The sequence below is a fragment of the Leopardus geoffroyi genome, chromosome A3 (assembly GCF_018350155.1).
Source record: "Leopardus geoffroyi isolate Oge1 chromosome A3, O.geoffroyi_Oge1_pat1.0, whole genome shotgun sequence".
NCBI lineage: Eukaryota > Metazoa > Chordata > Mammalia > Carnivora > Felidae > Leopardus > Leopardus geoffroyi.
This window is the reverse complement of record NC_059336.1, coordinates 22,651,449-22,677,622: the sequence shown is the minus strand read 5'-3', so window position 1 is coordinate 22,677,622 and position 26,174 is coordinate 22,651,449. Positions and strand designations below refer to the sequence as shown.

Sequence of the window (26,174 nt, the reverse complement as noted above, 5' to 3'; positions counted from 1 at the left end):
GGTGCTGAGTTTGTTACGTACTTTATAGATTTTGGATACTAACCCTTTATCTGATATGTCATTTGCAAATATCTTCTCCCACTCCATCAGTTGCCTTTTAGTTTTGCTCATTGTTTCCTTCACAGTGCAGAAGCTTTTTATTTTGATGAGGTGCCAATAATTCATTTTTGCTTTGGTTTCCCTTGACTCCAGAAATGTGTTGAGTACGAAGTTGCTGCAGCCAACGTCAAAGAGGTTTTTGCCTGCTTTCTCCTCTAGGATTTCGATGGCTTTCTGTCTTAACATTTAGGTCCTTCATCCATTTTTTTACTTTTGTGTATGCTGTAAGAAAGAGGTCTAGGTTCATTTTTCTGCATGTCGCTGTCCAGTTTTCCCAGTACCATTTACTGAAGAGACTGTCTTTATTCCATTGGGTTGTCTTTCCTGCTTTGTCAAAGATTAGTTGGCCATATGTTTCTGGGACCATTTCTGGGTTCTCTATTCTGTTCCATTGCTCTGAGTGTCTGTTTTTGTGCCATTTTTTAAAAATGTTTATTAATTTTTGCAAGAGAGCATGAGTGGGGAGGGGCAGAGAGAGAGGGAGACACAGAATCCAAAGCAGGCTCCAGGCTCTGAGCTGTCAGCACAGAGCCCAACACAAGGCCTGAACTCACGAACCACGAGATGATAACCTGAGCTGAAGTCAGACACTTAACCAACTGAGCCACCCAGGGTTCCGTTAAGAAAGGTTTTTGTACACCCAAAATATACACAAAGACAAAAGAAAGCTTTTAATAATGTGCAATTTTATAATGCAAATTATTAAAAATAGAGAACAATGAAAAATAGTACTTAGCCTCTTTGTGCTATGAATCCAGGATTTAGGATATCAATTCAATATTAAAAGCTAAAGCACACTGTAGATAACAGGACAGAGAATAAGTGGTATTTCCTTCAATTTGGACATCGTGTGAAGTGATACACGTAGCCATGTGATGCAAACAATGTTCAAAACTTCACTACCTGAAATCACCTTCAGGGCCATACCAGAAAATCAGTCCCATTCCTTTCCTACCAGAATCCAACTTGACCCCTAAAATGTGTCCCTGGATTTGGTCCTGAATGACTCTGGATTGTTTCAAAACCTAAAAAACACCTTCACAAAATGAAGATTACTGACCATGAAGGATATTTAAAAGAATGGACTACTAGTTCTCAAGGTCATTTCACAATAGAAGTTGCAAGCATTTTGCACATTCTTGGAAAAAGTATCTATGCTACTCTTTCAGATGCATAAGTTCTGTCACTTTTAGAAAAAAACTGAAGTACTCTACATTCAGCCAGTTATCCTCAAAGGCAACAGGGCAGCTATCACCAGCTCAGACCACCATGCAATCACCATGTGCTGGGGCATTCTTCCATTTCTCTCCTCTGGAGCACCTTATGGCAGGAAAGCTGCATGAAGTCACTGACAAGATCTAGAGCAATGGTGGGTTCCGCAGTTGAAGCTTGAGCAGTTTTCGAGCTGGTGACGGATCTAACTGCTGTGTGCTTCTCTTCCCTGCAGAGGAAAGACAAAAGTAAATTTCAACTGAATTCAAATAACATTATTGAAAACTTGGTGTATGGACACTATGCCAGATACTGAAGGGCATTACAATGACAAACGAGAGAATCTCTGTCCTCAAGGAGAGAGAAGTCTGGTAGGAAAGCCAGCTGCAACTACAACCATAATACAACATAGTAAGAAAATTAAAGTATATATAGCAAACAATTTTGGGCTGGAGGAGGCCAGGAAAAGCAACAGGGAAGTAATGTCAGTGTCATTTAGTGGATTCTTGGAAGAATGAAGAGGAAAAAAGGCAAATAGATATTAAAAATATTGTATTTACTAAAACAACATGAGGGTTTGTGGGGACTTAGTTTTCAGTCTACTGTGCTCCTGTGGAATTTACATCGAGAAATTTCCCATCAACTTTGAGTACCCACAGCACAATAATTATTTTGAGGGGAAAAAAAGAAATCATCTGATATAGGCCTTACTCTGAGACCACATGCTTTGAAGGGCAGTTTGTATGTGAAGGGCTATCGTACAGAAAATAGTGCAATCTCTAGTCCCCTCAAGACACACACTCACCAAGCTGTACTGACACCTTCTGGAGACACTGGGTACTTTCATCCATAAAAGCCTGCAGCTGCTTCACTGATCCCTGTAGTTCATCCATCTGCACAGGAAAGACAGATGTGAGCTGTAAGGGTCTGTGGCTTCTGTGATGTTCCTCAAAAATCGCCAGGCAAGCTCCCACTAAGGACCTTTGCCTTTGCTCTTTTTCAACCTGGAATGTTTCTGCCAGACATTTTGTTTGCTCCTCCTGATCCACACTCTGCACTTCTCCATGCTGCCCTATGCCCCGGGGCCACTATTGTGGATAATCTCAAACAGGATCCCATGTCCTCTGACATCTGGGTCAGTTTAGCCAAGAGGAAGCCCATGTGTGAGAGAGACGAATGAAGTCAGGATATTTTTACCCAGGCTCCTGGAAGGGTCATCTTGAGTTAGTTTTGTCTCTTAGCTGCAGGTCATGGCTCTCTTTTTCCTCCCTCCGCCCTTCAGTCCTAGGGATAGTAAGAGCTCAGCTGCCTCTGAGCCCCAGGTTACTTCAACTAACCCTTTTGGTTTCCTCAATACCCACACTTTATACATCACTTTTTCAATTACCCTTTATCAAGTGTCATCTGCTTCCTGTTGATACTTGGAGTGATACAATACTATTCTCCCAAATGTCCTCATGGCTCACTTCCTCCTTTCTTTCAAGTCTCTGTTAAAATGGCACCTTAGAAGGACCAGGGGCACCTAAGTGGCTCAGTCGATTGAGTGTCTGGCTCTTGATTTCGGCTCAGATCATGATCTTATAGTTCATAGGATCAAGCCACGTGTCAGGCTCTGCACGGACAGCATGGAGCCTGCTTGGGGTCTTCTCTCTCCGCCCCTTCCCCAACTTGTGAACGTGCTCTCTCTCCTCAAAATAAACATTTTTTAAAAAATGGTACCTTAGGGGAATAATCAACAACTGCTCTATACAGCAACCTGCTGCCCTTCCTGTATATTCTCCCCTACTCTGCTTTAGTGGCTCTTAACACCATAAATAAATAAATAAATAAATAGATAGATAGATAGATAGATAGATAAATATTGATTGATTGTCTCTCCATGTTTCCCCAAGGTAGAGCTGAATATACTTATTACACATATTCTCCAGGTCTCGTAATTTCCAAGGATGACAAGATAGGTAAACCAAATAACCAAATAAACATGAGCCAACTAACCATCAACTCCATATAATCAAAGATTTTGTTCTGGTTCTGCAATATCTTCTGGTAGTCAGGCTTTGTGTGAAGGACTTCACTCTGGGAAGACCCAAGATATGTTGCAGGTTCCACTTCAACTTCGGTAACTTTGGTTTCAACTGATTCTCTGAAAATAAAATAGAACAAAAGAGCTTTCAAGGAATTTTATAATCATTTTCTGGGGGAAGATAATGTAAAACGACTTGGGGAAAAAACGATGACCTGGGGATTTCTTTCTGGAAATCAAGGTCTCTAATCTTTTTCCAAAAAAAATGCTGGGTCACTTCAATTATCTACAATAACTGAATATGATGGAGAGTGCATGAAAATTGATCACTTCCATAATTTCCTGACTGCTAAACCCTGCCATTTCACCTCAATTAACACTTACAATAACCCAATGAGGTAGACACTACTACCACCCCCATTTTCAAGTGAGGAACTTCAGGTTTAGAGATTAAGTCGCTTGCCCACAATCACAGAATGAAGAAACAAGTATTTGAACAGAGACAGTCGGCTTCCAGAAGCATTCCTCTTAATTAACAAGCTAGTACACAACAAAAGTTTTTATTCTGAAACTGCCATCTTATATATTATTACCTATCTTCATAAACAGCACATGTAAGGGGTGAATAAAGTAAATGGTAACAATCGATACCTAGACTGGAGAAGTTTTTCAAACCATGTTTCTCAAAGCACCTCTCTACTAAGAAGACACTTCCACAGTTACATTTTATATTTGGGCCCAGCTGAGTTTCTTTTGGGAAAAAAAAGCTTAAAATCACTGGCTTAAATGACCAACTAAATCAAGTCTAGCACTTTCCCACTTTCTTATGCCTTTAAGACCCAGACAAAGTTCCTCTCTCTTCTGTACACCCTCTTTCATCACCCCTTCCATGTCCCTGCATCTCCATGAAGGACCTGGAGAGCATTCTCTCCCATACCTGCAGCTCAAAGGCCATGTGCAACCTGAAGTCCCCTGTTTTTGGCCCAACCCCAGGTGCCCTGGTAGAAGGCAGAGATGTGCCTCTCTCCCCCCAGGATGTGTAATAGCAGCCACGGGCACAGAAGCAGTTCTGTTCTTTGACCGAAAATAGGGATATTCACTCTTCCTCCCCATCCCTCAATTCTCCATTTATAATCCTAGAGTGCTAATAACACATTTTATAGAGCTTTGATGAGTTGACTGGCCTGTGAGAAAGGATTCATCGTTCAATCTGTGCTAACAGAACTGAAATCAATTCAAATTCCACAAGGTAAAAAGATGGCTTCCTATTTCCAGTCACAGATCTAACCTGGAAATGATGTCTTCAGCCTCCTTCTGGTATTGTTGCAAGAGCTGATCCCAAGACTGACGTTCTAAAGAAAATCTACAGGATCAGGAAAAAAAAAAAAAAACCATTCAGTTAATTTTTGATTACATTCTGAATCATTCGAGGCCACAGTAAGTACATTAGGTGTCTGCTCTGGTTCTAAAATGTGAAAAAACAGGTCATTAAAGGATTAGAAAGCCTGAGTGATTCAGAGGATATTATTTAATCAAATCAAACCTGAGTTCTTAAAGTCAAATTAACACTTTTATTTCCTAGACTCCATTCTATGAAACTGGCCAAGAGTACAACCCACAAGATCCCAATATGCAGCTTTCTAAATTCTAGTGTTTACACACCAGTATTGACACTCTAAATGGGGTATTTACTATTCATTTCTCCCAGAACTAGTTATTTTCCCTAGATGAATTTAGATAGTCCAATAAAGGATCATTTTCACTTACTTTGTTATGTATTCCTTCATCTCAGCCACTGATGTTTCCAGAGACAAATCTGATGCTTTTCTGGAATACAGATAGGATTATAAGATCAACATAAATCTTTCAAGAGCACTTGCTTTTAATAGGATGTCTTACATAATTTTAATGGCAATAAAAGATGTTCAGAATTTATCTTTCAACAAGTATTTATTCTTGGGCTCTCACTTTTGTAGTAGATAAGTTTCCTCAGTGGTTGCCTTATTTTCTGTTTCTCTCATCAATTCCAATTGACCCATAGCCAGATTAACCTTCACTAAAATATTCCTTTTTTTTTTCCTTGTCTAAAACTGTGACCCTCTACTGCATTCCTAATAAAAGTCAAAATTCCTTAACCTGGCACTTAAGGCTATGTTCTGGCTCTGATTAGCTTGTTAGCTTTGATTCCAACTATTGCCTTTCACCTATTCTGCCCATATAATCTCACTCGGCCTCACCCTCAAATATCTGGAGTTTTCCATCTCCAAACTTCTGTTCACATCACTTTTAAATTTTTTTAAATGTTTATTTCTGAGAGACAGACCGAGAGACAAAGGAGATACAGGATCTGAAGCAGGTTTGAGGCTTCAAGCTGTCAGCACAGAGCCTGACATAGGGCTCAAACCCACGAACCATGAGGTCATGACCTGAGCCGAAGTAGCACACATAACAGACTGATCCACCCAGATGCCCCTTGGCATATTATTTTTCAGTCTATTCTTTTTATGTCATCTTTTAAGGCCCAACAATACTTTTGTATATGACCTTCTTGTCTTCACACTTAAAATTAAGCTGTCGGTGGACAGAGATTGTATTTTACTCATACCAATGGCTTAGCTCAGTTGGATGATTAATCCTGATGGAAAGCAGGCACTGAAAATGCCAAAATCCTCCAGATGTACTTGGTACTCTACCTGGCAAGACAAATTAGTTGTGCCACCTTTCATGTTTCTCTACCAAAGTCTGTGACACACAGCTTCTATCACTTCTGGCCTGGATGCAGCAGCCAGTGGCTTAAATACACTGCATTTTTAGGGATACTATGTCAAGCCAACAGATTTTTCATTTCCTGAATAGTAATGTTAATTCTAAGGGTCTGTGTGTGAGAAAGTAGATCTTTGTGAAGTCAAAATTAAAAAGTTTCTGATGTAGGCCCAAGTGACAGGATTTGCTGCAGGACAGGAGGTAGAGAGTTGGACCTTGCCCCTACAGAGGAACTACCAGTTTGGGGCTGGAATTTTAAAAATTCTCCTAATAGTCTTGCTTGCCAACAGCTAAAGAACATAGTTTACCACCAACTTGCATAGCTAGCAAAGATCTGAACAATGTTTTCCCCCTCATCGTTCCATGGCTGGTTCCTTCTCACTACCCAGGTCTTATAGATCTCAGTCCAAAGGTCAATTCATTACAGGTCTTCTCTAAACACTAGCTAAAGTTGCCCACCCCCTCAAACCACTATCATAGTTACTGACTTCTTAGATTATCACTACCTGAAATCTTTATTTTCTATGTATTCATCTGATTGTCTCTATTAAAATCCATAAGAAGAGAGAACTTGCTTGACTTACGTATCACTTTATCTCCAGCATCTAGAAGAGCCTGGTGTGTATAAGATGCTGGATAAATGTTTGAGTCAATGAACAAACTAATTATAATGGAAAGTCTTCATTTAATTATCATTTAGGACAGAAGGGGAACTGCACACACCCTTTTGAATCTTCAAAACATTTCTGTAAAGTTCCATTACTTTCCAGGCTCTCTGCAAAATGTTTCAATTCCTCAGAAAGGGAAGATGCTAGAAGAGAAATAAAGTATATGTTGTAAAATAAAAAGAATATGAATTTTCACAGCAAGCTGCTGACAATGACATAACATACTTAAGGTGGTCTTAGCTCTAGGATCCCCTATTACATTCTGGCCTTCTCACCCATTCAAAGTTGTAGTATAAATGTGCAGAAAGATTTTATCTTTTTTCTTTGGGCCAGTATAGATAAAATGGAAGACAATTCCTCTTTATGACACGTATGATAGTTTTTCTTTTAATACTTGACTGGTGAAAAAGCATTTAAAAGGTATACATGCACTGACATTACATTCTATCCAAGATTTCAAAAGCCTGCACTGAAAAGAAGAACATATTACAGAAGTCAGGCAACAGGCAAGAGCTTAATGAAAAATGTTAAAGGAGAATAAAGAATTATGGGCATAAGGGAAAGACTTGTCTCTGCTTAGCTTTGGAAGCCTTGGAAGCTCATATATTTCTAGGTCTTTTAAGTAGGTAACACTGAATTTTTCTGACCCTGGATAATTGTGTAGTTATACTATAAATAGCTACTTCCTAGAAAGTTAAAAATGGATTCCTGAGAGAGAATATTTGTAACGTACATCTAATTTCCTTAATGTACACAGTTCCTACAAATCACTATAAAAAAGCCAACATCCCAATTTTCAAAAATGAACAAAGGAGCCTTTCTGGCAGTGATGACCTCCCCACGAGAACATCCTGTCATGAAGGGCCTCCCAGAAGAGGAAGCACAAGAAGCACCTGGTGCAGAACCCCAACTCCTACTTCATGGACGTGAAGTGCCCATGATGCTACAAAATCACCACCATCTTTAGCCATGCACAAACATGAGTTTTTGTGTGCTCCACTGTCCTTTGCCAGCCTACAGGAGGAAGCGAGGCTTACAGAAGGATGCTCCTTCACACAGAAGCAGCACTAAAAGCAACCTGAATCAAGATGAGTGGGAAATGATCCCAATCAATACATTTTGGATTAAAAAAAAAAAACAAAGGATACAAACAATACACTGAAAATGCAGTATAAATGGCTCTAAAAAAAAAATGAAAAAATGCTTATCTTCTTTGAAAGAGAAAGGACCACAGATTAAGACTAGACAATACTTTGTATCACCTAACAAATAGTAAAAAATCTGAATTGTTTAATAAAACTATTGTGAGTATATGGGGCACCTGGGTGGCTCAGTCAGTTGAGTGTCCGACTTCAGCTCAGGTCATGATCTCGCAGTTTGTGGGTTCAAGCCCTGCATCAGGCTCTGTGCTCAGAGCCTGGAGCCTGCTTTAGATTCTGTGTCTCCCTCTCTCACTGCCCCTCCCCTGCTCATGCTCTGTCTCTCAAAAATGAACATTAAAAAAAATTAAAAAACAAACAAAACTATTGTGAGTATGAAAAAATAGGTACTTGCATATATTACTGGTAGGAGAATTGGTAAAACATTTCTAGAAGGCAGTCTGGTATTCCTAACATTTCATTTCACCTATGTAATTCCAATTCTAGAAATTTATCTTATTTTTACTTGCATATGTACCTGAAGGCTTGTGTAAGAAGATGTTCATTAACCCATTCATTGTAATAGCAAAAGACTGGAAACCCTAAAAGCCCATCAGTAAAGAACTGGCTAAATCATATATGGTACGTTTATAAAATGAAATATTGTATGGCTACTAAACTGTCAAAACAGTTCTATGTGTGCAGTACCGAATGATGTGCAAGACAAACTGTTAGGTTAAAAAAAAAAAGACAAGGTAAAGAAGAGTACAGAGAGCATTATTCACTTGATATTAATGTAAAATGTTGGAAATCCAGCAAGATCTCTGCGATGATACATAAGAAGCTGGTGGTTATAGTGGCCTCTGTACAGAGGAGGTGGCCTGGTTTGGGTGGGAGGCAAGCTTATTTTTCACTTTTATACCTTCTGAATGTCATAAGCGTATACTCTTATTTTTTAAACATAATTCTAAAATATAAAGGGAGGGATGGTTTTGTGAGCCAGCAGCTCCTATAAATGGGGATCCTGAAAGTGGGGCTTCGACTGACCTTAACAGGAGGTAAAGCCCAAGGCCAAAGCTTGCTCATTTATTCTTAGCAACTTACCTTTGGCTCTAAAACTTTCAAGACTGAAGCCCTCAGTGTCCTTTAGGAAAGGTTCAAGTTTCTGAACTGAGAACTAAATAAAGAAAAGCATTTTCAGTACAACAACAAAGATTTTTCAGACCAGTCCTGAGTTCATGTAATTTCATGTTTAATCAATGTGAAAGTAAACATGATTTAGTTTTTATACCTAACATTTTTCATACAAATAAGTAGATCAGGAAAAATCTCTTTGTTGTTCAGACTATACATTATGATTGTCAGTTCAGAGAAACATGGCCATTTAATTAACACAAATGATGCTCTTATCTAAACTGATGTAATTACCAGTTAGCCATATAATTCCCACTCACTATGTAGTCAGACCTCAAATGTCTGCTTTAACTTACTGACCTCCATGCACTTTAAATTCCCATCATTTGCTGTCAATGGACAAAACATACTAGATTGGAGAAATCTGACTATTAGCTGCTCAGTTAGCAGCAGCAGCACCAGTGGGACTGGTAGAGAGCCTAGTCCAGAGAGAAATCAGCTGCTGCTTTGATTAAATCTGGCTTTTAAATTAATACAACTAGAGAGAAACGTCTTTTAATCTTTATTTTGAGAGAGAGAAAGAGCGTGTGCGTGCACAACAGCCAAGGGGAAGGAGAGTGGGGGAGACACGGAATCGGAAGCAGGCTCCAGTCTCTGAGCTGTCAGCACAGAGCCTGATGTGAGGCTTGAAGCCACAAACCGAACTGTGAGACCATGACCTGAGTCAAAGTCTGACACTTAACCAACTGAGACACCCAGGTGCCCTGAAACACCTTTTAATCTTAATTGATGGCATCACACACACAGTATTGATCTCTCTTTGGGGCCATCACAGCAACAGTTGAAAAAAAAAAAGAAAGTATTTCCCAGTCCTAAGAATCTCACCTGGAAACTGGAAAGCAGGAGAGCGCCAAGCCGTTTGCTTTCTGCTAAGTTGGCACTGATAGATCTGCTGAGCTCTAACATAAAAATCACAGTTTAAGGAGCTGGATACTAACACAGTTAGCAAAGTTAAAAAAAACAAAAACCAAAAAACCCAAAAAACCACTTTCCTCCTTCTTGATGCAGCTCAACTCCAGGCATTCTAACTTTAACTTCAAAAAGTTATTAAGAACTTTTTACAGATTACATTAAAATCTTGTCTGTTAAACAACATAGATGAAAAATAACTTAAAAAATAACTTAATTTTTTTGATGTTTTATAGTCATCACTTAAAGAAAGTAAATGACATCTGAGCATTTTTATGACAGATACAGTGTGCCTTTTTTTTTTTTAAGTAGGCCCCGTGCCTAATGTGGGGCCTGAGTTCAGGACGTGGAGATCCTGAGATCAAGAGTCGCATCTTCTACAACTAAGCCAGCCAGGCACCCCTGCAATGTGCTTTAAATACGGTCTTGTAAATTATGAGCTCCATTTTACAGAAGGGAACACTGAAGCTCAGAGGGCAGATTACTTGTTTGAGGCCAGAGATTGGTGAAGCCAGAATTCAATCCCAAGTCTGTCACCAAAAAAGTGTAGTTTCCCACTAATAGCCATGCTGCCTCTCTATACTGACCTAATAATAACATTAATAATTTGTTGAACACTTATTATATAAAAGGCACTTCATTAAATGCTATGCACACTTCATTAAAACTGAAGGCAAGTATCTTATCAATTCCATTTTATAAAAGACACTGAGGCACAAAGGCCGGGTGATGGGTAACTTGCCCAAGGTCACATGGTGAGTCAGCCTGAATTAGATCGGCATTTTACATTAATTACACCACTAAATCCTCAAACAACTACAAGATATAGACACTTTTTTTTTTAATTATGTCCAAAAACATCAATTATTATACAGCAAAGGAAGTGTGCTCTGAGTATTTGAGATACGTGTACTTTTGTCCTCCAGCTACAGCTGGCTTCAAGTGTTTTTATTTCTTGTCTCCTGATTATTTCTCATTGCTATAAGTGGAAAAAACAGGATACCTTCTGCCTATAACCAGAGAAACCTGGCAAGTGGGCAGGAATAACCAATCTTTTACATCGTGGATTTTCCGTTATACAGAATTTTAGGTCCACATGCTCTGGAACAGAGACGGAGGTAGGGGTGACCTTAGTTGCTGCTGTTGTCTTGGCACACCTGTGGGGTCAAGTGCATGAACACAAGTGTGGCGGCAATTTTCTGATAAGCTAAATGGCTATTTTTACCCAGATTTTCTTCTAGACATCAGGTCATCTGGAAGTGAACTAATATCTTTAAAATAATCACAATAGCTTAACATTTGAGCTATTTACTTACTATATGGCCAAGTACTGTGTCATATGTATCAATTCATTTAATTCTCACACAACCGTGTGAAATAGATATTATTTCATCCCATTTGCTGATTGGGACCATAAGGCAAAGGAGATTAAGTAATCTACTCAAGGTTATACAACTAGTAAGTTCTTCGAAATATGCTGGACTTTCCACATTAAATATTGTATTTCAATGCTTACTGAGATACAATTATTATTGTAAACTCACACAAATCACATTTAAATATGGCATATCTAAAAACTTAGTTTTCACCGAGATATTTTACATGCATCTTCCCTCTGAAAGATTTTCAGTTATAAAGCTTAAAATCTGGTAGCAACCCACTCACCTTCTGTTTCACTTTAGGAAATGAGACAGAAAGCCATACAAAGAAATCTTTAATGCCTCTCCTCCTAGCAGAGGTGAGTGTTGAACAACTGTAAATTAGAATATCTATTCATGGTAGAGATTACAATGGACAGCTACTAATATAAATAGCAGTCATACTGAACACTTACTGGATGTTTGACATTAGTGCTTATGATCTTAGAATATCCCCCATATAGAAGAGGAAACCGGTTGAGAGAGGTGACATGATTTGCTCAGTCACGTAACTAGTAAGTAGCAAAGTCAGGTAATCCCACTACATTCTTTCTGCCATAACTCACTACCTCTTATCTGAGCTGGAACTCCACTGCCTTAGGTACATAGCATCCCACCTGTGATGCCCTGATGAAAGGGAGGCAGTGACTTCCGCCGGTTCATTTCCTTCATACTTGCTCGCCTCCAAGATTGACTCTTATCTTGATGATCGGGAGATTGTTCTTGGGGGGACAAATGAAGGGACCTGGACTGAAGTCCTTCCTGGTGGCTGAGATCACAACTTCCTCCCACTTTAGGGCTAGAGCCAAGGTAAATTCTTTCCTTTGAAACGCCTTGAGTTATCTCCAGGGAGGCAGGTGATTTATTACACACTTCCACAGGGATGGTATCCGATTCCAGTTGATGATCATGAGTCTTAGATGTCACCGGTTCTTCTTCTAGCACTTGTTATGAAAAAGTCAAAATACAAAATCAAACCCACCACAACTATGCATCTGAGCAAAAAGGTGGACAAAGAAAATGTATGCCCCAGATCATAGAAACAGTGAGGAAGCATCTCTGCAAACATGTAAATATGATTCTAGATGCACCAGGGAGCCAGAGAAATGTTTATCTATAGCTTAGAAACCTGAACCCAAAGCAAGAGCAATTTTACTACAATACTCACCTTCCATGGTCTCTGATCTAAATACTGAGGTCATTCTGGATGAAGCACCCTGAAAATAGGAAAACAAAGCGATCTGTTCTCCACATTTCAGCCCCAGTCTCAATGAGGCTTTAGTACCCCAGAAGAGACCTTGTATTGTTCAGCCTTTCTGAACTGCTTGCTCATCTCTGCCCCATGAAATTCTACCTACATGACAAGGCCCAGTTTCACCTCCTCCACCTCCTCCAGAGACTACCAGTGGGTCCATCACCTCCTGTACTGACTTTCTACAGAATTCATCGTTAAAAATACTTATGTCTCCCTTAACACATACCCTCCTTTATTACCAATTATTTTTTAAATAGTCCCTAATATTCTAGATGGCATTATGATCTGCATGGTCTTCCAAACTAGAAAAATCACATCACCCTTTACTTCGTATATTTAATCTCCAGATGCAAAGTCCTGTCCGTCCTACCTCCAACAGTCTCTGGAAAGCTTTTCTCCACTGCCAGTTTCACTCTCAGAACTTCCACCATCTCCCTTTCCCTCCCCAGAATAATCTTACAGCCTCTCCACTAGTCCTCAAACATCTAGCACTGCTCCTCTCCAATCCATTCTTTGGACAGCCGCAGAGTCTTCCAGCATCTTCAATACCTTTCATAAACTAGCCCTAACTTACCCATCCTGCTCCCTCCTGCCACTCCCAGCCCCTGCACCACTTTTGAATCTTTACACACACTGCCTGTAAAACTTATTCAACCTTTCTAATCTAGCTCAAATGTGAAACTTTCCAACCACTTCTCTTTGGCAAAGTTGGTTGCTCCACCCCCTAGTTTTCCTCCCCAGCCAGGATATATCTGTATTCCCAGTGGCTGTCACAGACAACTAACTGGAAGGCAAGGAAGGACATGGCTGAGGCATCTCTGCATCTTCCGCGATTACCCCTCCCTTCCAGCAGAAATCTGTATGGGGGGAGGGGGAGACTCTAAATAAAGAGAAATATAGAGAGAGGAACAGCTGGGAAAGGTAACAGAACGTGTGAGTAAGTCAAGCATCTACATCCCCACAGTTAGGGCTGTATCACAGATTCAAGCCTGGATAATAACAGCAAAGGTCATTTGTTAAGCTGCTTGTTAAGCGCTAATTATATGCCACGATCTGCGTATGTTCAAAAGCGTTTTATTTGCATCATTAGCTCATTATACCGATTAACTCTTTCCACAGCTCGGTAAATACTGTCATTAATTCCTCCCTGCAGATAAGGGAGGTGGGATTTAGAAGGGCAAAAGCCTGGCCCACTGGAGACAGCCATGGGGGGATGGGCGGGGGTGGAATTCGAACCCAGGCCTGTGACCCACCCTGAGCCCTCAAACACCTTTCTGCAGTCTAGACCCCCGGCTCTGAAAATAGGCCCCGAGCGAGATGCGCGGCCGACCCTTCGGAATCCTCTTACCAGGAGGAGGCCGCAGTGCCCCAGGTCCCCAAAGTCTGGGGGCGGCGACCGGTCTGGGCTGGGCGGAGACGTCCGACGCCAAGGAAGCTGGTGAGGGTGTGAGCCTGCGGGTCTGGTGGAAAGGTCTGCGACTTCCTGACCTCGGGAAGACGCCAGTCTAGCCCGCAGCCTCCGCCCCTGAGATACAAGCCCGCAAATCACTCTCCGCCGCCACAGGTCGCCCTTCGAGCGTCTGCGCCACTGCAGCCGTCTATGGAGCAGTCCGCGAGCCGCTCCACCACCCGCGCCTCCGCTTCCGAAAAGTCCCGCCAATCAAGGGCGCATGCGTAGTTGACAGCCTCTCGCGTCCGTGCACGCGTGCGCAGGACGCCGGCCTCCTTGGAAGCGCATGCGTAGACTAGTATTCAAGCCTCGGCCTTCTGACCGCTTCTGTTGAGTGCTTACTGGTCCAAATCGGGCAGCGTAACCCTTTTCCCCAGCTACGCCGCGCCCGGGGAGTCCCCATCTACGGACTGGACGCCACTTCATCTTGTCGTTTGTGTCTGACACGCCCAGAGCCCATTGAAGTTGGGGAGGCCGAGGCCCAGAGAGGTACTTGCCAAAGGAATACAGTGGGCCACAGGGCATCTGATGCCCTGCCCCCGTTAGGCCATGGTCCCCGCCCTCTCTTTGCATTGTTAGTTACAAAAACGCGGGCCTCGTCTCTCCCGGGACGAAATGGAGCTCTGTACTCAAGTTTGTTTCATTCTGTCGTACTCCTACTCTAGCACTTTTTCTTTCTGTGTTCCCTTCAATACTTGGCAAAGTTCAGGAATTCTCCTTTGTAGCCTTATTGCAGGCCACCCCCTCCCCAAACTGCTTACAGCTCCTCTGCCTACCCCTATTGCTTCTTCCCTCTGCTCCTTTGCTCAAGCCGTTCCTTCTGGGTAGCCCATTACAGCTTTATCTTGCAAAATTCTCCAATTTTAAGCCAAAATTGGGAATTAATCCCTCTCAGATTCTTCTTTGAGACTCCAGGCTGAAAATTATATGCTCCCAGAAGCCCAACCGTGCCACTATCCCTTACTGGTATGGGAGCGAGCCCCCAGAGAGCAGGCTGCTTCTTCAGCACCCAGCATGAGGCCATGGAAATGTCCCCTTGCGTATGCGGTCCTTTCAGATCCGAAACCAAATGCTGAATTATTAGAAGCCCATAAAGTCTGAAAGACGAATTGGGGAGGAACAACTGGAATATGACTGTGGTCATCCTTCCATAGCAGCTACGGTCCTTGGAAGAGTTTTCTGATAGGAGGTAGAAATCTCCCTTCCTGTAATTTTCCACCCTGTGGTTCCAACCTGCTGGTTCTAATGGCCATCTGAAAACAGATTTGCTCTTGGTCCCCTGAATATGACACTCTGGGGGCTCAGTGGTACCCAGTTCCTTCTATGTCTGCCCACCTCTATCAAGTCCTTGTTTGTCAGTGTCCCAAGAACAGAACACTGTTCCCAGCCAGGACTGGTCATCCTGAGGCACAGTGAGAATACTGCTTCACGGATTCCAGACCCAGTACATCCTCTGTGCTTTCTCTGCTTTCAATTCTCCCATGGTTTCCGACTGTCCACACGATGTGTACATTCCTTCCCTCGTAAGGCACTGCATGATCTGACTCTCCTTTTTCATCACTCCTCACTCCAGTGACAACCTTTGGTTCCCCTGTTGTGCTCTGTTCTCTGCTAGGCTTCGGTACATGCAGTGCCTCCCCTGGAGCCACCTCCCATCAGCGTCCTGCCTATAATATACCACTATCCCCTTCATTTACTCACCATCTCAACCTCAGGTGCTAGTTCATATATCCTTTCTGTGAGGCCTTCCAATTCCTCTTGGCTCCCTGAACACCCTGGGTTCCCCCTACCATTGACATTTGCTTTCCTGTCTTCCAGGCCCATCCACTGCATTCTCAATGCCTAGCACAGGCCTGGCTGTTGTTAGCCTCTCCCCCCCCCTCTCCCCCCCCCCCCCGCCTCCTGCCACACCCCTAGAAAAAAATAGAGGGACAGAGATGTAGATTTTTCATGTGATAGCCAGTTTCCAAGATGGTCCCCACTGAGCTCTGATTCCTGCTGTTCATGCTCTGTGTGTTCTTCTCCCACACTGAGTAGGGCTGACCTGTATAACCAAGAAGATACTGCAGAAATGACTGTGATTTTCAAAGTTTAGTCAAAAAGCATTGTGACTTCTACCCTGCGTTCTCATAGATTACCTGCTCTAGGGTAAGCCAGCTGCCATGTTGTGAGGATACTCAAGCAGCCCTATGGAAAGGTCTATGTGGGGAAAAACTGAGGCCTCCCGCCAACAATGACTTGCCAGGCACAGGAGTGAGCCACCTTGCAAATGGATCTTCTAGTCCAAGTCAAGCCTCCACATGACTGCAGCCTGATTGACCCTTGACAGCAACCTCTTGAGACGCTGAATCAGAACTACCCAGCTCTCAAATTCCGGATTCACAGCACCTGTGATCCAATAAATGTTTTTGGGCCAATTACACTATAATAGATAACTGATCCATGTCTAATGTGTCCTCTTTATTTTTTCTATGATAAATGTTTTAAAGTTTTTTGTAGAAAATAATATTTTTTTAACACTCTGCATGTTTTTCAGTGGTCATATCACACATTCTAGGAGGCTCTGAGATGTAAGGAGTCACCATCTGGAACCCCAGGTGGCCCCTCACAAGTGATGCCAAGACAGCCAGTTGGCTGTGGCATTCCCAGGACTCCCTCCTTTCCAGGCATCTGGGCTGGGGTTGGAGGGGTGGGGGGAAGAGTCGGGTTTCAGATCTGATGGGGGCCCCACCCACCCTGTAAGAGAAATCAGAGAGGAGGCCAAATCCAAGGAAACTCTTCATATGACATACTTTATTTCCAATCTACAACCATTAAAAACCTTTTGTAAGTTTACACTGTACAGTTATTCTTATGTCTGAAATAAGACACAGGGGCAGGGAGAGCTGGCGGATTGGACCAGTTGTCCTAGCACCCAATCCATCTTGGGAAGGAGCCTTTTGAAGACAGAAGTGGGGAAGAGAAAACAGTGGACAGGAGAGGCAGACAGTTTGGCCCACGGATGCCCTTGGTCCCTTCCCTCCCAAAGGCCCTTCCCTGGGGGCCCCCCAGGGCCCACAACTGCAGGACCCTCACCAAGAAACCAGGCTGGGCAGGAAGGGGGCTTCACAGTATTGGCAGGTGTTGGGGAAGGGGGGCCAAGGTGAGACGACAGGTTCTGGCTGTCTTCCCCAGCTGCTGGGCGTTGGAGCTGTTTTTTGGCACTGTCTATTCAGTTTCCCTGGAGGTGGAAGGAGGAAGGGGAGGAGCTAGGGATTTAGGATTCTTTCCTTGAGGAGTTAGGTTTTTTACTACATGAAGAGAGGCCATGCTCCTATGGTGAGGTTACCAAGGGATACATGGTGAGGGTGTTTTTCTCCTGCTCCCCCTCCCCGCCAAGGACTCATACCTGCTGCCTGGCTAGCACAACCCTACATGGCCTTTTATGAGCAGAGCTGGAACTAAGACAGAGGCAGGGAAAGGAAAATTATAGCCTTCTTCCTGCCCTCCAGCTTCGAGGAAAAGAAGGACATAGTTGTTTTGTTTGGCAGGGAGGGGTGGGCAGGGAGAGTTCCCAGTCTCTCAGGCATCTAGATGAGATTGGTATTTTCCACCTGTTCCTGGTCCGGGCCAGCCTCAGTCCTTCACCAGGCTACACTGATTGATTGCTAGTGTAGGTCAGCAGTTGGCCAACTCCTGTTGTATGAGAATTACCTGGAGGGCTTATTAATAACCCCCAACTTGCTGGGCCCCACAACAGAATTTCTAATTCCAAAGGTCTTGGGTGGGGCCAGTACTTTTTATTTCTGTCAAGTTCCCAGGTGATGCTCCAGCTGCTTTGAGAACCTCCAGGCACCTCATTCTCAGCAACCTGGTGTCCTGAGGCAGTGACAGGGAGCCGGGCCACAGCTGGCAAGGCCCAGCCTTTGAGGCACCAAAATACCCGGGAAGCTTCTGGGAATAGTCTTGTGGTGAGTCCCCTGTGCAGAGAAATAAACTAAGGCACAGAGATCAGAGGCAGAGTAGAGAGAGAGCCAGGATACCAGGGTCCAGTGGAGAGAGGATGGTGATGCAGGATCCCAAAACACAAGGGGTGTTCTGGGGCCCTGAGGATAATCCTGATGCACATCATAAAATCATAGAATGGGGAGGCTCTTAGAACCAGGCAAATGGAGAAGAGGTCTCACACTTGGACCAGGTCTCCAGATTCCCAGCTGAGGTTCCTCTTCACAGAACAGTTTGGTATCAGAATTGACTGTAACAAAGCATCCAAGCCCTGACTACCTCAGCCCTTCAAGGATGCTTAGAGGAAACCAGAGCTTCTTTCCTTAGGGTCTGGGGTCTCATGGGCTGGTCAAGGGCAAGGAGGGAAGGAAACAGGGCTGATGGGGTAAACAAGGGAGGGTCCAAGGAGGGTGAGGGAAGAGTAGCAGGCGGTGAGGAGGACCCCTGGGCAAGGGATGTGGGCCCAGCATCATGTTCCTTGAGGTTCTTGGGTCTATGGATTTTGCAAACTTTAAACGCCAGTGGGAGGGGTAATTTGTAAAGCCTGGGCGAGGTTCTGCTAGGATAAGCTATTCTGGAGGCAGTGAGGCCCAGGGAAGAGCAGACAGGATAGTGCGGTGTCAAATGTACAGACAGACCAATGGGTGAATGACCTAGGAAGAGAAGAACCCAAGCTAGGCTACATCTGCTTTCCAAACAAGGCTAGGCAGGACTGAGGAGGGTACAGGAGCCCAGAAGGAGGCATTCAAGTCTGCCCCACCCAACAGTGGACAGTAATGGGGTCCTGAGCCTGGGACAGAGAAGATAATAAGGTTCAAGAGTGGACCTAGGGGATGTCCTGCTCAGCTGGGAGGTCGCTGGGGCCAAACCCAATGTGAAGGGCTGGCAAGGCTAATGCTGTCTGAGGTGTTGGAAAGGTGCCTCCTTTAGTGTTGAGAAAACACAAAATAAATAAAGCAGAACCCAAGAAACACCACCAAATGTGACAGCAAACATCAGAGATGGACGACCACAGACACAGGCACTTCCTGGACAGGATGGAAATGTGAGCCTGAGGGGGGCAGGGAGGGGTTGCTGACGTACCAGGGAAATCCATGGCAAGGGAGCCGAGCTGGAGAAGCTGTTCTGGAAGCATTAAGGGATGGGTGCTAAGGTAAGCTCGGGTGTTAAGAGGAACACCTGGCCAAGGGCCAGGGCACTTGGTTTGTTGGTGGGAACCAGCTGAGAAGAGGAGGCAGGAGGAGAGGAGTTTTGGCAGAAGATGGTAACAGAGAGGATGGGCAGGAGGAGGGGTAGTGAACAGACTGATCCCAGAGAGAGGAAAGGGCTCGACCAAGAGCAAAGAATGTCAGGGTGGAGGGGGTCTCATTCACCGCTGGGGATGCAGCACCCGCTGAGAGTCAGGAAACATGGGTCTGGTCCTGTTTAGTTTGACCTTGGGCAAGCCACTCTCTTCTCTGGGCCTGATTTTTCATCTAAAAAGTTGAGGGGGTTTGACACAAAAGGACAGATACTATGTGATTCCATTTATATGAACTACCTAGAATAGACAAATTCATAGAGACAGAAAGTAGAACAGAGGTTACCAGGGACTTGGTGAGGGGGTGGGGAGGTGTTATTGTTCAGTGGGTACAATTTCAGCTTGGGTGATAAAAAGTTCTGGAAATGGATAGTGGTGACCATTGCATGGTTTCGTGTCTGGGTTAGGTAGTGGCATATTCTGGGTGTTTTGTACCTACACAAAAAAGCCCCCAGTGGGGCAGTGGGTTTACACAGCAAGAAGGATGGAGTTGGGCCAGGGGATCCGATGGACCCAGGTCCTAGTCTAGGCTCGCTGACTTCCCAGTTAGGGGACTCTGGGATGAGACCTGCACCTCAGTTTCCTTATCTGCACTAACCCATCCTACCAAGGCTGCCTCCCAGAGCTGTCCCTGAGAGGTCTGAAGGAGACGGGGCGGTGGGGGGGGGGGGGTGTAGAGGGGTGGGGGGAAGGGGAGAGGGGAGCAATTTCTAGATAGTAAAGTGCTCTAGGTGGGGTGTGTACAGGATGATGATTACTATGACTGAAGAGGTAGTGGGAGCTTGTGGGGGCTGGTGAGGCTGGAAGGTGAGGGACATTCTGGATGGGAGGGGAGAGGGAGGAAGAGCCTGAAAGTTGGGTGGGCAAGAGGACAACGGGCTGGTGATGAAACTGTGAAAGGTGCACAGGGATGGGTATGATGGAACCATATAGTGGTCAGCGTGTAAGAGGGTCAAGTCTTTGGGCCCTTGACTTTGTCATCTGGGAGAGGAGTGTCCCTGGGGGAAGACCAAGAGGTGGGGCCCATTTTGAGTTCACAGAAAGCAAGACCTCTTGGAGGTGGTTTTAAATTGGTCAGTCTTTGGTGGGGATCAAAGTGGGAGGAAAACAGGGAGACAAGAAACTGGACACAGATGCCTTGTGCATGCAAGATTTAGGAGCCACTGATGTGCCAACGTGGTCTGATTTTCATTTCAAATACAGTCACTGCCACCAGGAGGATCTAGTTTGGCTTTGGGAAGAGGTCAGGCACAGAAAACATGAGGTCATCCAGTTTAGGTCAATCTGGGCAATTGACCAGGTCAATTAGGTCAATCAGGGTCCCCTGTGTCCCCTCCCCAGCCAACTGGTGCCAACACAATAAGCCTAGTGGTCTGTAGGAAATTAGGACCCCTGGGTTCCTTGGGACTTTGGTGGAAGAGAGTGGAGATGGCAGAAAAGGAAGAAGGATAGAGGGAGTCAGGGAGAAGGAAGAGGAGGAAAAAGTTCTGGGAGTAAAATGGCAGAGGAGGAGTAGGAAGGGGGAAAATGAGAAGAAGGGCAGTGTTCCTTCCTGGGTGCTCCAGGGGAATCCCCACTGTGGGTCAGGCAGTTTTCTGCTTTGGGAATGTTACCAAGACTTAAAAGGCATTTGAAGAAACAAACAAACTTAGAAATTACATTCCAAAAGAGTAGAGATTTTACAAACCAACCCCCCACACCCCAAAAAAGAAAACACAACCAGTTACTAATTAAAATGCTAAAAATCAAACCAAACCAATATTTACACATAACATTTTCAACCCCATCAAGCCCCATGTCCAGAGGCTTCTGTAGGAACAGTGATGAGTGACCTTGCACAGTGGCATGCAGGAAGTATTGAAAACCAAGATCTGGAGCCTCTGACACCAACTGGAGGGCCGGGCAGCCAGGCGCTGAGACAAGAGATGGCAAGGACAATCTTGGACGAGGACGATGGTAAGGCTGGGCGGTCCATAAGCCTCAGGGCTCAGGTCTCGCGAGGATTTCTCCCCAAGGCTGGGAGTGCTACCTCCCTGACCCTCCACGGCTTGGGGAGATGGCAGAAGGCCTCTGGTGGTGTGTGGCCTGGTGTGAATCCCCTCACCTGGACATAACCTTGGAGGGGCCCCCTGACCTTTTGGGTGGGAGCAGTGGCACCCCAAAGGGGACAGGCTCTTGGCTCCACTGGCCTGCCCACTCTGCCCGCACAAGTCATTATGGCATGAGGAAGTACCTGGTCAGACCGACATGACCCTCACATTCTGCCCATTGGGAATGGATATGAAGGACTTTGGTGACTTGTCCAGGTGACCCTGAAAGGGCAGGACTGGGAGCAGGTGGGAATGCAGAGGTGTCTCCTGAGTCCTGGGGACAAACAAGCAAAACTGCTGGCTTTTGGTCTTCCTAAATTCCACAGACAAGTGGCTTTATTCTGGTATTTCCACTCTGGGCCCCCAGCCAGTTGCAGGACGTCCACGCATCTGCGTGTGTGGAGGCATGTGTGCAACCGAAATGGGTTTACTGGCACCGACAGGGAGGCCAGCTGAGGCCTTTCCCGCCACATTGCAATGAGCCACATGGCAGAGTCTGTCTGATGGTTCAGGCAGCTCACGTGGGACGTGGGCAAGGGCAGGCAGTGGAGCTGGGGCTGGAACAGGGGCCAGGAGAGGCCATAAGGCTAAGGAAAGAGGCTGGTGAGAAGGCTGGCAGGTGGTGAGAGCTGAGGCAGGCTGGCACTCTCAGGTCCATGTGCAAAGCTGCAATAAACAACATTCTCGAAGTTCAGTCCTGTTTTCCTGTGAGTTCTCATTTGAGGAATTTGGAGAGATAGCCATGCTCTTGACAGAGCCTTAGGAATCTGTGTTTGACTCCTTAAAAAAAGGTTTCTGAGGGAGGGAAGAAAATGAGGGCAGATGGAGAATGTTTGGGAAGTGGGGATGGTGGCCCAGCCCTCCACCCTGTCAGTGAGCGTTTACAGACTGACTGCTGGGGGCCAGCCAAGTACCTAGCAGTGAGTGAAAAGCAGTGCTCTGAGGCCAGATGGTCAGCGGTACTGGGGAGCAAGCTGCAGGGCTCCAGTTCTACCGGCGGGGGGGGGGGCCCTCCAAACTTGACCAAGAGACCAGAGCTCAGCTGCCGAGCTGCCTCGTGGGCATGGGGGACCCCATGCCTGTCCATCGTGTTAGAAGCCTCACTTTGTCCCAATGGCAAGAATACATGTCAGAACCTCCAATAAATTACCTTAGGGACTTTGGGGTAAATTAAATTATTAAAATAAAGTAAAACTACCTTAAATATTTATAGTAAGAAAACTTCAAATAAACAACCGAGGAAATGTGTTTCCAGGCCCCAGTCCACTAGCGTGTCCTGGGGCACTGGCCTCTTGGAGTGCTCCTTGGCCTGGTGTGGCCAGTTGGGAGTCTCTTATTGGGAACATGTCTCCACCAGCCACAGGATGTAAACACAGTGGAGATGTGTCACGCCTCTCCAGGGTGCCAGGGAAAGAGGCCCCCAGCCATCAAGGCAGTGGGTATTTAGGCATTTATCTGTGCACAAGGTCTTGAAACTGACCCTACCTATTTCTGTCTTCAAGGTGTTTCCTGGCAAGGTTGGTGCCCCGCAAGCCACCTTGACCAGGGAGGCAGTTCCAGTGGCTACCCAACCCTGAGCCCCACACTTTTCTACCTCATCTTCCAGTCCTTGCTGCATCCAGGCTATGCACAGGGAGATCCAGGGCTCCAGGATTCCAAGCAGATGCTGGCCCTGGCTACTGCCCTATCATACCCCCTAGAGCCATAGCAATCCAGAGCAGTGGGGCTGGGAGGAGGAAGAAGTGGGGAGAAGGAAGGGATGGGGATGATGCCCACCTCAGCTTCACCAGGAACCCCACGTTGACTCTTACAGCAAAGACTGTTCTTCTCATTGGTGTTTCCTCCCCGTGAAGGAGGACGTGGTTGGCAGGGAACATCTCTGTGAGCCTTTTCCCCTGAGGAGCATGGCCAGAAGTGTATCCTTTCCTTGGCTCTTCTGAGAAGGGGGTTTGGGCAGAACGAGGCAAGTCTCTCCCAATGGATGGGCTCCCAGAGGATCTCTCTGGAACCACTTCCGAAGCCTAGCTGTGGTCTTCCTTCCACTCACTGCCTTCCCCTGGGAAGTCAGAGATCACCACCCAGTAGTCAGCAGGAGACCCCGCTTTTACCTGGATGGGAATGCTGTTGTCTGGCAGTGGTGCAGCTGCTGTCCCTCCAGGGTGAGACGATGCCGACGGCATGGGCCCCTCGCCTCGTCCCCTCTCCGTTTGTTCCCCTCAGCTATCCAGGGAATGGGCTGGTTGAGGTGGGGAGCACGGCTGCTCCGTCACTCGCTGGGGGGAGCTGCCCTCTCCTCCCCACCCCAGCCGGACTCTGAAGGATGCAGCCTGCACTTGGAAGGAGAGTGGCGGATGGCAGTGCGGGACGGCCGGGCGAAGCAGGAAGTGAGAGACTGAGTACTGCAGTCACAAACAGCATCCTAGGGGAAGAGAGGAGGAAGTCAGAAAGAGCCAAGAGGGACCGGCTACCCAGAGGCTGGGTGGCCAGCTGGGCAAAGGAATTTGGGCCCAGCCTTGCCTGAGGAACCGGTTCCCAGGGGCTGTGTCCCCTCTCTAGACCAATTCTTTATAATTGTTTTTCTCCCATTAGAACCATAACAAATGTTCATAAATAACATTCCACAATGTAATCAATTCTGGAACACACAGAGAAAAAAGTAGATGTTATCCGTCAAACATAAATTCTCAACACATTGCACACCCATACATTTATCAAAATGACATCATCTGCTACAGCATAGTTTGTAACTGCAAAATATAAGCACTTTTCTGTTGTTATGTGTATCTAGATTTCCTTCTTCTTAATGGCTATATACTATACATTATTCTACTGAATGGAAACACAGTACCTTAATTTATTTATCCAATTCATTTTTTACATGGCATTTTAGATAGTTTCTAATTTTTTTTTATTATTATCAACACACAGGGATAATGGTTAAAAGGGCTGCTATAGAACTAAATTGCTTGGTTCAAATCCTAGCCCTGCCATTTACCAGCTGTGTGACCCTGGATAAGTTACTTAACCTCTCTGAACCTTGATTTCCTTCTCTCTAAGATGAAGCACATGATGCCTTTCCCAAAATGTTGTGAGGGTGAAATCAAATATAACAGGCAAAGCACTTGGCATAGTGCCTACTAAGTACACAATAAATGTTAGCAATTTTTATTAATAATGCCATACATTTATTTATACAAGCATGTTCTCCCACCTCTGTGAATATTTCCATAGGCTACATTCCTAGAAGAACTACTGAGTCAATGGGTAACATGATATTTTACATAGTGAAAAACATCTGGATCAGCTTTAAAATCAACATCCAAAATACCACCTGTGTCTCTTGATATACATGTGGTGATATGAGTGTGATGGTTAATTTTATGTGTCAACTTGACTGGGCCACAAGGTGCCCAGATATTTGGTCACACATTATCCTGAGAGCTTCTGTGAAGCTGCTTTTGGATGAGATTAACCTTTAAATCAGCAAAGCGTATTGCTCTCTCTAATGTGGGTGGACCTCATCTAATCAGTTGAAGGCTGGAAGACCAAAAACACTGACTCTCCCTGAATAAGAATTCTTCCTGCCTGATGGTCCTAGGACTGGAACTATATTCGCTACATGCGCTGTACTGGAATTACATCACTAGCTCTCCCGGTTCTCAGGTTTTTGAGCTCAGCTAAACCATCAGCTCTGCTGGGTCTCCAACTTGCCAACTTATCCTCTAGGTTTTAGGACTCCATAATTATGTATGTGAGCCGCCTCCTTATAAAAAAATTCTGTCTCGGGGCGCCTGGGTGGCTCAGTCGGTTGCGCGTCCGACTTCAGCTCAGGTCACGATCTCATGGTCTGTGAGTTCGAGCCCCGCGTCAGGCTCTGGGCTGATGGCTCAGAGCCTGGAGCCTGCTTCCGATTCTGTGTCTCCCTCTCTCTCTGCCCCTCCCCCGTTCATGCTCTGTCTCTGTCTCAAAAATAAATAAACGTTAAAAAAAAAAATTAAAAAAAAAATTCTCTCTCTATACACACACATGTACACAGACACACGTATGTATACACACACAGTCTATTGATTCTGTTTCTCTAAAGAACCCTAATACAATGAGTGTGTTTGGTCTATGAGACTTCAGTGAGGCATATTTTTATGATATGTTCAGTATGTACATTAAACGGAAAAATTTTTTAAAGTTAAAAAAAAGGTAAGAATTTAAAATACTTTTTTTGGGGCACCTGGGTGGCTCAGTCGGTTGAGCAGCCGACTTCGGCTCAGGTCACGATCTCGCAGTCCGTGAGTTCGAGCCCCGCATCGGGCTCTGTGCTGACAGCTCGGAGCCTGGCCTGTTTCGGATTCTGTGTCTCCCTCTCTCTCTGACCCTCCCCTGTTCATGCTCTGTCTCTCTCTGTCTCAAAAATAAATAAACGTTAAAAAAAAATTTTTTTTTAAATACTTTTTTTTTTAAGTAAGGCCTGCTGGTTCGAGAGTATGAAGAAGTAAAGTACTAACCACATACACTAGAGGCTGTAGAAATTAGGCAAACTCCTTTTTTTTTTTAATGTTTATTTATTGATTTTGAGAGAGAGAGAGAGAGAGAGAGCAAGTGAGGGGCAAAGAGAGAGGGAGAGAGAGAGTCTCAAGCAGGCTCCACACTGTCAGCACAGAGCCCAGCACAGGGCT

At 44.9% G+C, this 26,174-nt stretch overlaps 2 protein-coding genes, 1 long non-coding RNA gene and 1 pseudogene across 7 annotated transcripts in view; 2 read left to right on the top strand and 2 right to left on the bottom strand.

The window, feature by feature from the left end:
- Positions 1–747: 747 nt before the first annotated feature.
- Positions 748–14,449, bottom strand: DSN1 (DSN1 component of MIS12 kinetochore complex). Of its 2 annotated transcripts, XM_045444676.1 has the most exons (11): positions 14,029–14,449; positions 12,594–12,642; positions 12,043–12,369; positions 9,924–9,997; positions 9,009–9,081; positions 6,821–6,908; positions 5,102–5,161; positions 4,623–4,697; positions 3,307–3,454; positions 2,117–2,204; positions 748–1,540 (listed from the first exon to the last, which is right to left on the bottom strand). In XM_045444676.1, the coding sequence occupies exons 2-11, from the start codon at positions 12,625–12,627 to the stop codon at positions 1,458–1,460; spliced, it is 1,050 nt and encodes a 349-aa protein (XP_045300632.1). In that variant the 5' UTR covers positions 12,628–12,642; positions 14,029–14,449; the 3' UTR covers positions 748–1,457. The 2 variants fall into 2 exon arrangements, with proteins under 2 accessions (XP_045300632.1, XP_045300633.1); XM_045444677.1 differs by lacking the exon at positions 12,043–12,369.
- LOC123580257 lies at positions 7,686–7,836 on the top strand (annotated as a pseudogene).
- Positions 14,449–16,569, top strand: LOC123580258. The gene is made up of 2 exons (XR_006703210.1): positions 14,449–14,619; positions 16,264–16,569. It is a non-coding gene; the product is annotated as an uncharacterized LOC123580258 (long non-coding RNA).
- A 326-nt stretch (positions 16,570–16,895) lies between these two features.
- SOGA1 (suppressor of glucose, autophagy associated 1) overlaps positions 16,896–26,174 on the bottom strand; it is a 72,601-nt gene continuing 63,322 nt past the window's right edge. For all 4 annotated transcript variants that reach the window (XM_045444675.1, XM_045444673.1, XM_045444672.1 and 1 more), the window contains one exon: positions 16,896–23,923. In XM_045444675.1, coding sequence (XP_045300631.1) covers positions 23,771–23,923 — 153 coding nt within the window. In that variant the 3' untranslated portion in view covers positions 16,896–23,770. The remainder of the gene's footprint in view (positions 23,924–26,174) is intronic.

Bases quoted from the DNA above. Each gene is read 5' to 3' on its own strand.
- DSN1 (XM_045444676.1), bottom strand. From the start codon at position 12,627: ATGACCTCAGTATTTAGATCAGAGACCATGGAAG. The intron at 5,162-6,820 runs GTGTGTGCAGTT...TCTGTATTCCAG, and splicing joins TGTTTTGAAGATTCAAAAGG to AAAAGCATCAGATTTGTCTC. The intron at 3,455-4,622 runs GTTAGATCTGTG...TTTTATTTTCAG, and splicing joins GCTGAAGACATCATTTCCAG to AGAATCAGTTGAAACCAAAG.